The 11728-nt window shown below is 34.2% G+C and overlaps 2 protein-coding genes across 4 annotated transcripts; one reads left to right on the top strand and one right to left on the bottom strand.

Moving 5' to 3' along the window:
* The first annotated feature begins 507 nt into the window (after positions 1 to 507).
* On the top strand, positions 508 to 3001 carry LOC109007075 (WAT1-related protein At2g39510-like). Its single transcript, XM_018986605.2, has 7 exons — positions 508 to 762; positions 1005 to 1067; positions 1155 to 1271; positions 1368 to 1602; positions 1887 to 2045; positions 2130 to 2281; positions 2444 to 3001. Exons 1-7 carry the CDS (start codon positions 554 to 556, stop codon positions 2625 to 2627), a joined length of 1119 nt encoding a protein of 372 aa, XP_018842150.1. The 5' UTR covers positions 508 to 553; the 3' UTR covers positions 2628 to 3001.
* LOC109007083 (transcription factor bHLH104-like) lies at positions 2753 to 8394 on the bottom strand. 3 transcript variants are annotated; one of them, XR_001998730.2, is made up of 7 exons: positions 8206 to 8394; positions 7960 to 8031; positions 7093 to 7170; positions 5561 to 5723; positions 4543 to 4804; positions 3037 to 3246; positions 2753 to 2891 (listed from the first exon to the last, which is right to left on the bottom strand). XR_001998730.2 is itself a non-coding variant. In XM_018986625.2 (6 exons), the coding sequence occupies exons 1-5, from the start codon at positions 8304 to 8306 to the stop codon at positions 4556 to 4558; spliced, it is 663 nt and encodes a 220-aa protein (XP_018842170.1). In that variant the 5' UTR covers positions 8307 to 8394; the 3' UTR covers positions 2753 to 3266; positions 4543 to 4555. The 3 variants fall into 3 exon arrangements, 2 of the variants coding, with proteins under 2 accessions (XP_018842170.1, XP_018842161.1); XM_018986625.2 differs by having other exon boundaries at positions 2753 to 3266; XM_018986616.2 differs by having other exon boundaries at positions 2753 to 3246.
* Positions 8395 to 11728: the final 3334 nt, after the last annotated feature.

Here is an 11728-nt window from a genome sequence, read left to right as displayed (position 1 = left end):
AAAAAAGAAATCCATAAAATATAATTAAGAGTGCTTCATCTAATCAGCCTGTTATTTCATGCACTAATGCAGTGATATTAATTAAGATTTCATAATGGCCACTGGCCAGGTTAGGGTGAGAACACGTTATATAGAGAGAGTCAGTTCTTTCAGGATCATGCACTGGTGCTTTACCAATAAGAAAAGTTTTAGTTCCACATTGTCCCAAGAATCTGACGTCACTTTGGCAAAATCTGGAGCTTTAAGTTAGGTTACTCATACTGTAATCCAATCAAGCTCTTAGAACGTTGGGTTTACTGTTTAGGAGACCATGTTTTCAAAGCAGGCATGAGAATATGCTATCCTGTCCCCCACGTCAAAGCTCAAACTTACGTCAGGGAATTTTCAGCATATCATACTGAATTTGTACAAGAACACGATACTAACAAACAACACGCAAAGAGAATCAATTAGTCCACTTCTTTCATCGTCTTCTATATTTACTTGTGCCTTTGTGTGTTCCTTCAGCTTGTGAAAAATCAAAGAGGAAGAACAAGAGCTATTACAAGAGCTTATGGCACTAACGAATGGCTCTTCCCTCCAGAGCATTTACAGGAAGTTCAAGCCGCAACTCCTCATGGTTCTGGTTCAGATTGGCTATACCTTTCTGTATTTTATTGCAGAAGCTTCCTTCAATCATGGAATGAATCCTCATGTCTATATTACTTACAGACACATTGTTGGTGGTGTACTGATGTTACCTTTTGCCTATTTTCTTGAGAGGTATATATATTAATCTACATATTATACGGTTTAAATGACAGATAGAGAATGTCTGTGTGTGTAGAAATGCAATTGATAGCACTAGCCAACTGCATGTATACACCTTTCCTAAAACGATACCTTTATAAGTTATGAATACGAGGCCTCTAAAAAACAAGACAAATGATAATAACACAAGCCTCTCAATGTTTCGAATATATCATGTTTGTAGCTATTGATCTTTAGTCCTCGATCTCCTGCAGAAAAGTAAGGCCGAAGCTGACAGTAGCTCTTATGCTCGAAATCTTTGTCCTTTCTCTCCTTGGGTAAGGACGAATTATAACAAGTTTGCTTCTTAGTTACATGATGAACAATTAATAATCGGCTAATTAAACGTCTTTCAATCATTGCAGGGTTGGTTTGACTCTGAACATGTATTTTGCAAGCTTAAGATACACCTCCCCAACCTTCGTTGCATCAATGGTCAACACCATAGCTTCCCTGACTTTTGTAATAGCCGTTGTACTCAGGTTGAAATGGTTCTTGACCGGCAAAATTCCGCTATTCTATTCAAAAGATTTTATCATTATTTCCATCCTTTTATATTTGATTGTATTTGCATGTAGGTTAGAGGTTCTTGATATTCGACATCCTCGAGGGATGGCAAAGGTTCTTGGTACCTTGATCTCCCTGGCTGGTGCAATGACCATGACACTTTACAAGGGGTCTCTAGTGAGAAATCTATGGCAGCCTTTGATTCGTATTGATCAAGGGAGTGCTGCTACCCACGAGAACTGGTTAAAGGGCTCTCTTCTAACGGTTGCAAGCTGCATAACATGGTCCATATGGTACATTATGCAGGTCTTTATTCCTATCTCAGAACTATAGTTTATTGGACTAGTTTCCTGCAGACATTTTTTCTTAATTATATGGGGACGCAGTACCTCATTATTTTTATTATTAACTCTCATTTAGGGTGGAAGAAGTTTCTTGCAGATTGGCTAAATAACTCTATGACAAGATTTTCATAGACATCCATTAAAAAAAAAAAAAAAACAGAATAAATTATCATAAACAGACCCACCTCATTCAAACATAACTATACTGACATGCAACGTTGGTTGATAATCCTCTGGAAATCTTAGGCATTTACATTAAAAAGATATCCGGCCCAACTGTCACTGACTGCATGGATGAGCTTTATCGGAGGAGCACAATCAGCTGTATTCACAGTGATCATAGAACATAAACGAGCGGCTTGGACCATAGGATTCAACATTGACTTCTGGTCCACCATATATGGTGTAAGTACAAATAGTCTGTCTCTTAATGTAGAAATACAGATATAAAATTTCGATAAAATCTTGATCATGGAGAACACATTACAGGGAATAGTGGTCTCTGGTTTGATCGTCTTCATTCAACTGTGGTGCACGGAAGAAAGAGGTCCAGTTTTTGTGACCGTGTTTAATCCCCTTTCAACTATATTAGTAGCGATTCTGGGATACTTTGTCCTTGGAGAAAAACTTTACATGGGCAGGTAAATACTGCGTCGTTCTACTAATATCTATACGCAGTACTTACAGTTTATGCATTCATATGATCTCCATGCTTCACAATATATAGCTTCGATTTTCAGTTTTTACGAAGAGAGAAACAAGAAGAATTTGCTTATTCTAAACTTCATATGTGCATTGTTCAGCATACTAGGGGCAATCATCGTCATCCTTGGCCTATACATGTTGCTGTGGGGGAAAGATGGAGACCAACAAGCTGTTCACAGCAACTCCCAAGAGCAAACTTATTTGACTTCCAAAGAACAAAAGGAAAACAATAAATTGATTCTCCCTTCAGCTCTTAAGGAAGGATCACAGTGCGAACCTTAAATCGTTCCCGGCCTGATCAGTGTAGCGAAGGTGTTGTCGTGCGATAAAACATACAACACTAAAATATATATATATATATATATTAAAAAAAATATTAATATTACGATACAATCATTCTCATCTTATCTGCGAAAACAAACGAGGCCTAAATTGAAGGATATCAAAAGTGAACAGAGGAATTTGAAGAGTAGTTTGCATCAACTTCTGCTTCAGAGAAAACAGGGAGGATGAGAAACTAATGGACTGTTATATGCCAGAGAGAGTCTGTACAGAAAATTAAGCAAGCAAATCAGATTGAGATGAAAACTGAATACCTTCTTGTAACCTTCACCTCAGATCCCCCAATAAATCATAGAATATATATTCATCTACAACTGTCATTTTGAATTGTTGGCACTCCGATTCATACCTTCTTAGCAGATAACCTTGCATGTCTTCAGCAATTCAGAGTCTTTTCAAAATCTCCACCTCTGGCAAGAAAGAAGAAAGGCTTGCAAAAATACCACGCGCAAAAGTTTCTAGGAGAGACATATATATATTTGATGTGCGCTTGAGATCAGTTGACTCAGATGATTTAACTTAGAAGATAAAGTCCACCAGACTACACATTTTGCCAATCCTGCAACAAAATTACAATATCTGCAGCTCATTATGTTCTTCTAAACCTCCATCTCTCCCTTCTAGGATTTGTTTAGCTTTTCTCAAAAGAAACAAACCATTTTAAAGAAAATGATTGAGTCACCGAGACATTCTCCCAAGACATTTTACAGATTATTATTATTATTATTATTAGTTTACTTAATGATTAAGGAAAAGTTTTTTAATGATGTTGTATTTTTTTTTTTTTTTAGAAAATGTTTTAAGGGTATAAAAAATGTATGAAAAAAAAAAAAAGAGACAAAATGGCCCTCTCGGTGAGTTTTCTCGCGGTGGGGGTAGCGCGATCCAACCATTTAAATCAACTCCAAGTCATCTAAAACCTACAATGGCTTATAATCCAAGAGTAGACATATACACTTGAGAACACATCATTTTGTTGTTGTAAAGAATTTTCCGACTGACCACTTCTTCCCAAATTCTGATGCAATATGTGAGAACCACAAAATAATTCATAAATACAACTATTATAGAAAGAATAGGTTTCTATAGATATAATTGGTAAGCCCCAAAATACATAAATGAACTAGGCAATATCCTCACTAAGCATACATATCAAAAGCTAAAACAAGAGCAACAAACTTATAAATGACATCAGTTAAGGATAACACGTGGTATCTAATATCAAACTAGAACAGTTCTCCCAGATGAAGCTTAAGGGTACAAGCATGTGCAAAATAGATCATTGTAATGCAAATAAGCACACTACTATTAAATGCACCGCAAACATCAAATCTTTCGCTTGACCTTTCCAGATTTCATGGATTTATGATGCTAAGTGCGAGAAAAGTTCTCCATCAGACAGTCTAGCAATAATTTGTTGCTAAATTAATTTGTTGCCGAGCCAAAAACATGAGTTCACCCATTGAAACCTCACTGTAATTCAGCCTTTCATTTTATAGGCACTCCGGTTTACATTTTCATAGTAAATAACTTTGCATCTCTTTGGAGAGTTGAGAGACTTTCACACGTCTTTGGCAAGAAAAGAAAGAAAAAATAGAAAAAAAAGCTTGCCAATATACCATTGAAAAGTTTATGGGAAAAAGACCATCGTTAGACTTGCACTTAAATCATAGAGACGGTTAGCCCAAACGATTAAACCTAGAAGAAAAAGACCACCAAACTACACATCTGGCCAATCCTTCATGCAATTGCCAATAGTTGAACTTTGAAATAGGCCCTACTGAAACAGCAACTATATATACATGTTAACAGGTAACAAAAATCTTGAATAATAGTAAAAGAATGCATTTGATACCATTATCAAAAAACTATGCAGCAGGGGGCCTGAGCAAATGATCATGAGATGTATCACGGGCAGCTGGAGGCAAGTATTGCCACATTGGAACAAACCCATAGCTGGAAAAAACTGCCATCTTGTTTGTCCCAGCATGATATGCAGCTGGATGGCCTGGTATAAACCCAGCAGGAGGAATAGCCATAGCTTTCAATTGCTGTTCCAACCTTTCCTTATCTGCCTTCAGCACAAGCTTCTCTTCACGAAGTTCATTCTTCTCTTCCTGTTTGCAGAGGAAAATAGCTTAAAAGTTGCCAGTACTGAGCCATCAAGCATTGCAAATTCATACAGAATTCACCTCCTTAATCAACTACATGCAGCAGCAAAATTAGAAATAAACTAAATAATTAATCAACCTATTACATAAAAAATAATAAATATTTAGTTTCAAAATATTGCAAAAGAAGGGACCCAATACGTTTCAATTCTTATTTTTCCTCCTAAACCTCCACCTCTCCCTTAAGATCTGTTTATCTTCTCCAAAAAGAAACCAACCATTTTAAGTAACTCCAAGTCCTCTAAAATCAACGACTTCTACACCTGGAGTATTTTCACACAACACACTTGTGGGTATTCCATTTTGTTGATGTAAAGCATCTGCCAACGACGACTTCTTCGCACATTCAGATGCAAGTACGTGTGAAAGCTAGTGAACAGTTCATTATACAATTATCACTAAACAAACAATTTCTATACACATAATTGATAAGCCAAAAATACATCAATGAACAAAGTTATATCCTCACTAAACACACATGAAAAGTTAAAAAAAAAAAAACACAATTTATTAAGAATATAGTACAAGGACAACACAGTAACTGAAATCAAAGCAGAAGAATTCTCCAAAAATGAATATAATAGAATTTCTATTACGAACATCTGCAAAGCACAAGTTGTCAAAAGGAATGATAAACTTCACAGTGCGGTACAATTATTTATTTTTTGACAAGTACAGAAAAATTATTTATATACAACTAACCTTTAGACTTAGTATTTCTCCCAGTAGTTTCTCATTTGTCTCTTTAAGTTCTTGAGATTCAGATCTCAGTTGGTTCAAAATTCTGATTGCGTCATCAAGTATGGCATGCTTGTCAGTTTTGACAGTTCTCCCAGGATCCAAAACCGAACTCAACTCTAGAAACCTGCACGAGTCAAACAAGACCTGGCCTTTCATTATCACCTAAGAGAGAGAGTATAAAATTTAGACAGCACAGAATTCCAGGACTTCAAAACCCTTTACAAAGAATAAGCATTCTGATAGCAATCATTCTAGTGCAAAATGTACATTAATTTCAAACTAAATTTCTCACAAGACAGGCAGAAATAATGGACTTCCTTTTTGGATAAACAAAAAAAGGAAAACAAAATGGATATACAAACTCAACACCATATAAAAACCATGAAATTTAAAAGAAGAGAGAGCCTATAGGCCGGTCGGGTGTTTCTCTTTACTTTACACCCGCAAATTACAAGCTGCCATGTAGATGTTGCAGCAAAATACATCTTACACTCGCACACAGGTGAAATTTTTTTTTTACAGCTCTTTCCCTCTCCCTCCCTCCCTCCCTCCCCCCACCCCGTCACCTGCTCTCCCCCCACCCTCTGTCAGTCTCTTTCTCTCCCTCTAGAATACGATCTGTGTAGAGGCGATTGTTGCGCCGATTGTCTGCATTCCTCCGATTGTTGCTCCCCTCAAGGACCGAGAGATCTGTGGCCATCGACGAGAGATTTGTGGCCATCAACAAGAGAGAGGTGAGGGTACTAGCTCAGCCTTTTTTAGTCTGATATCGTAGTCTTTGTTCTGTTGATATGGCAAGCGCGGCGTGTGCATGTCAGTTTCGAAGGGAGGAGAATGGACAGAAAAACCGAAACACCCAGGGAAGTAGGTTTCTGCTTTTCTTTTATATATTCGATGGATTCTTCTGGGTTACGTGCATTGCTGTACGTGACAACGTTGTTCCATGGAATTTCGATGGCATAAAGACATAAAGGCATGGTATTCATCATTGGTGTGGGACTCACCGCGGAAGCATTAAAAACTTGTTCACAAATTAATATTAACTTATTTTATATATTATCTCTCTTTTATTTAAAATCTTGATGTATGAAATACCGTAAAAATAATTTCGAAGAACAGGGGAGAGAGGTTCGAAGAACAGGGGAGAGGGGATCGAAGATGGGTTCTAAGAACAATGGGTTCGTGGGAGAGCTTCGGGGAATATGTTGAAGGAGATGAAATTTGAAGAAGGAGATGGAATCTGTTGAAGGAGACGAAGATGGCCTCTGTTGAAGGAGATGTAAGATGAAGAAGGCCTCTGTTGAAGGAGACAAAGATGAAATCTGAAGAAGAGAGAAGAGGGAAGAAAGAAAGGTAGAATGGATATGATTCCACCGTAACTTCAATAAGTCTACTAAGTGTTACAATTTTACTGGCAGGTGTAAAAGTGAAATCAACACCCGACCGGTTTGAACTTTTTCTCTTAAAAGAATCTGATGGAGTAAGTTGCTTGCCTGTCATTCAATCTCTCCCTTCGCAATCGCTCACGGCTAGCTTTAGAGACAGGCCTACTGCACGAATCATTTCTCCCCCTGAAAGTTATTAGCATAAGAATTATCTGAGGATGTATGAGCACATTGATACAAGCAGATCAAGTTGTTGCTACCAAATATGGAAATGAAAAAAATTGCAAACCCTTACTGTGCATCACATAGAGATGGCTATAAATGAAAGTGATACATGGATATTATCATCATCCAACTATACCCTTTAAACCCCTTCTCGTTATTTGGTGACCAGACTCACTGTAGGAAACTGAAATTCGGGTAGCAAAACTAGAGTTCAGAGGCAACTATGCACTGAAACACTCTGTTCTAGCAAATTCATAAGAAGATAAATGAAAATACCCTGATTAGCAGTGACAAATGGCAGGCAATGACTAAACGCAAAAGCTACAGCTACCGATTCCACCAAATAAATGTAAACATCAAATACTTGTTGAACCAATTTTATGTCCGGATGGGCCTAACAAATTAAAAAGTGAATAGAAAGAATAAAACAATGAAAGAACTCTATGCGGTAAACGAATATAATATAAGACGCTACAGAACTATGATTTATCAGCTGAGCTTTAAAAAAAAAACACAACAGAGCAGAAAAGTTTAACTTGTACAGGATTATTCTCGCAATTTATCCTACGAATGAAAAAGAAAGAGGAACAACAGAACAGAACATTGGATTTTGCAAGATTATGCCTTGCTATTTATCCTATGAATGATAACGAAAGACAAACACCATAAGCTGGAGCTGGTAAGATTACAAGTCTAATTTTCGGAAGCAACAAAAATAAGAACTGAAATATAAAACCATCTCAATAATACCTCTTCCGCGAGCACTCTCTTTGGGCGCAATCTTCCTCTCGCCGAGACGAAAAATCAAATTCCACGCTAGCACTGCAACCATATATGATAATAAACAATAAATTCTGAAGAGAAACAATCTAAGAATTTCCGCCATCAAATCTAGAATCCGAACCAATAATTATCATAGACTCGAGCAATGCGACATGGAATTGAAGGATAAAGTAAAGAAAAGAAAGCCGTGAGGAGAGAAAGGAATCGGATTACCTATGATCGGGCAAACAGAATTCTGGGGAAGGGTTGCCGCCGATGAAGGTATAATCGAGAAAATCCCAAGAGATACTGTCCTCTAACGACGATGGATCCATTTCATTTGGGTTTGGGATTTCGGAATCGGGAAAATGGAATTCCAATCGCTGTTCGGGACTTTTTGGGAGCGGAACTAAAAATAAACCTATGGGGGAATTTTATTTATTTAATGTGTATAAATTCTGCGCAGGCCCAAAAAAGAGAGAAGGGACCACCAATAAAATCCCACCACGTGGAGGGAACCTCGCCACCGCGTCTTTATTCCACGGAACTCATGTCTGCCGCACGTGTCTCTCTAATTATCATGATCATGGGGCTGCGCTGATCAAGGCCATCCACGGTTGGTATTGGTACATGCAGATGTATATGAAAAACTATCTCTTTTATATAATTATTTTATTATTTAAGCAAAATTTTCACATTAATTTATACAAAATAATAATAAAATTATTTATTATTATTAATTTTTTACTAAAATCAATTTTTTTATATATATTTTATAATTAGCATCAATTACATATATTTGGTATTAATAATACAAATATAATAATAAAAAATATAATTATTTTATATATTATATTAAAAATATAATAAAATAAAATATATATTATATTATAATAATAAAATGAATATACAAATAAAGATTTATTGTGTTGTTAAAAAAAAAAAAATTGTGAAAGAGAATAGGAGAAAAGAGAAATAATGATTAAAATAAATTTTGAAAAGTAAATAGTACTCATTCAAATTTTGATAAGTACTATTTATAACTAGTTAAATATTTAGATATGTATAAATTAATATAAAAAAATTTAAGATCATATTATATAAATATAACTTTACACACACATATATAAATATATATATATATATATATATATAAATATATAATATTGATGCTCTTAACAGGCGGGCCTTATTCTCAAGCAGGCAGATCTTATTCCGCCCAGGAAGAGGCCCACAAGTAACTGACAATTGATAAACAAAGAAAAATGTGACATTTTAGAAAAAAAAAAAATAGTATTAGTTTTTATTTTTTATTTTATATTAACATCATATTTTAAGCGATTGTGATAAAAATGAGAATAACAAAATTTAAAGGCGTCTTTAATGCTTGCACGGCCTAAATTTATATATATATATATATATATATATCTTCTCTATTATAATAAATATCTATCTAATTATGAATAATAGTTTTTTCTTATTTTTCCGTTAATTTCCTTATTTCCCATTAAGTCTTAGTTAAGCCCCCATTAATGGCCATTTGTGTTGTTTGTGTCCGTTTGTATTATTCCATTATAATTTTAAATTTGCAAGAAAAACAATATCACATTATAATACGTTCAGGCTATGCAGGGTTACAATTGTCTTTTCCTATACATTATAATAGCAAAACATTATAATAAGTTACAATTTGAAAAAAACATAGTTCCATTTGCCCTCATTTTTCCCTTTTGTCCATCAGTTCCATATGCTCTCCTTTTTCTCCTTTTGTTTGTATGCCAGCAACTGAATTTGTGAATATTGTTCATGCATTGGAATGGTAACTGCAAACAAAAAGAAAAAATATATTAGAAATTAGATAATATATTCTATTGCATGCAGTATAAAATCCGTGGAGAAATATTTTAATCACATGTAATAGAAATTTTTAATAAGTTATAAATTTATAATATGCAGTATAACTTATAATTTATAATAAGTTACTTTTTATGTTCGTGTGTCTAGGTATGGTGAAATTAGAAATTTATAATCACATGTGGAGGCAACCGAATGGCCAGGCAGTGCAGTGGTCAAGTTCAAAGTTTGAACATCAAGAGACATCTTTCGTAGGAATCCAAGAGACATTGAACTGTGTTTAAGAAAACCCTTCTATTACTTTCAGTGCAGTGGTGCTAAAGTTTGAAAAGTGAATGATAACTTCTATTACCTTTTATTACAAATAATCATTTTATTACAAGCACTACAGTGGTGCTACAGTTTCAAAGAAGATTGAAAAATGAGTCTAATTGGCTTTTGTGTGTTTATAGTATAAGTCTATATATGCATTACATATTTTTGTTCATATTTCTAAGAAATGAAGTAATTGATACCATAAAATTTAGAAATTCATAAAACTTATTAAAAAACCTATTAAAAAACTCAATTCAGAAAACTCAATTCAGAAAACTTATCCGTGTAACTACATATTCAATTTATCTTCTATTTCTTTCAATTTCTTTTACTCTCTATTTCTCTCAAATCGGTTGTGGCAAAGTAGTGCAGTGGTGCTAAGGTTTGAAGGAACATTGAAAATGTCAGTCTAACTGTCTTTTGTGTGTTTATAGTATATATATAGTCTATCTATACATTACACATGTTTGTTCATATTTCTAAGAAATAAAGCAACTAATACCATAAAACTTAGAGATCCATAAAAGTTAATAAAAAACTTATTAAAAAAAACTCAAAAACAAATAAAACCTAATCCCTATAGTCAAACAATAAGAAGAAGAATAAAAATGTAGCAGAAACAATTCGAAAATCAAGCCCAAAAATTAAGGAAAAAAAAGTTAGAAAATACTTGAAGAATGGGGCCATTCTATAGTGATAGACTGTATCCAAAGAAAGCAACAAGTTTTTTTTTTTTTTTTTTAAAAAAAGGAACCCAGAAATTTAAGCAAATCGATTTTTATATTTTTTGTTTAGAAACCATATATAAATAAATGAAAAAATGAAACCATTGTTGAAAATCCCCGCAAAAGGAAAAAACCTCCAAATCAGATCAATTAATTCAAAAAATGAAAAGAGAAGTTAGAAGCATGAAAATGATTGTAGAGAAGTAATAATCACATAAAAATATGCACAAAAAGCAAACCACAATCCAAAATCCTTTAAAAAAAAATCTCAAATCAAGTCAATTAAACTATTAGAACATGCACAAAGTGAATATTGTCCATGCATTGGAATGGAAGCTACAAACAGAAAGATAAAATATATTAGAAATTAGATAATATATCATATTGCATGCTAGAGTAAAGACAATATATTATATTAGAAATTAGAAATTCTATTATATGTTAGGAATTGAATATCTGAATATTTATAAAAGTCTAACCATTAATTACAAAAATTTTGCAACCAAAACAAAAACATGAAGAGGCAACCGAATGGCCAAGCGATGCAGTAGTTAGCTTTAAAGTTTGAACACAAAGACACATCTTTCATAGGAACCCAAAAGACATTGAACTATATTTAAGAAAACCCTTATATTACCTTAAGTTTCTACTACACTCTTGTCTCTCAAAACCAATTAGAAAATTTACAAAAAAAACTCAAATCGAAAAATTGATTCATGCAACTGGATATTCAGTTTATCTTTTATTTCTTTTATTTTATTCTACGATCCATCTCTCTCAAATCAGGAGTAGCCAAGCAGTGCAGTGGTCCTAAGGTTTGAAGGAACATTGAAAATGTGAGTCTAACTGCCTTTTGTATGTTT

This window comes from Juglans regia, chromosome 7 (assembly GCF_001411555.2).
Source record: "Juglans regia cultivar Chandler chromosome 7, Walnut 2.0, whole genome shotgun sequence".
Classification (NCBI taxonomy): domain Eukaryota; kingdom Viridiplantae; phylum Streptophyta; class Magnoliopsida; order Fagales; family Juglandaceae; genus Juglans; species Juglans regia.
Note: the sequence above shows the minus strand (reverse complement) of the source record. Positions and strands in the feature narration are given on the sequence as shown.

Excerpts from the sequence above, each read along its gene's own strand:
- LOC109007075 (XM_018986605.2), top strand. The coding sequence starts at position 554 with ATGGCACTAACGAATGGCTCTTCCCTCCAGAGCATTTACAGGAAGTTC. Across the intron at positions 1,068-1,154 it reads TTTGTCCTTTCTCTCCTTGG|GGTTGGTTTGACTCTGAACA; the intron begins GTAAGGACGAAT and ends CAATCATTGCAG. Across the intron at positions 1,272-1,367 it reads GTAATAGCCGTTGTACTCAG|GTTAGAGGTTCTTGATATTC; the intron begins GTTGAAATGGTT and ends ATTTGCATGTAG.
- LOC109007083 (XM_018986625.2), bottom strand. The coding sequence starts at position 8,306 with ATGGATCCATCGTCGTTAGAGGACAGTATCTCTTGGGATTTTCTCGAT. Across the intron at positions 5,724-7,092 it reads AGGGAGAGATTGAATGACAG|GTTTCTAGAGTTGAGTTCGG; the intron begins GCAAGCAACTTA and ends TGACTCGTGCAG. Across the intron at positions 4,805-5,560 it reads GAGAAATACTAAGTCTAAAG|GAAGAGAAGAATGAACTTCG; the intron begins GTTAGTTGTATA and ends CTCTGCAAACAG.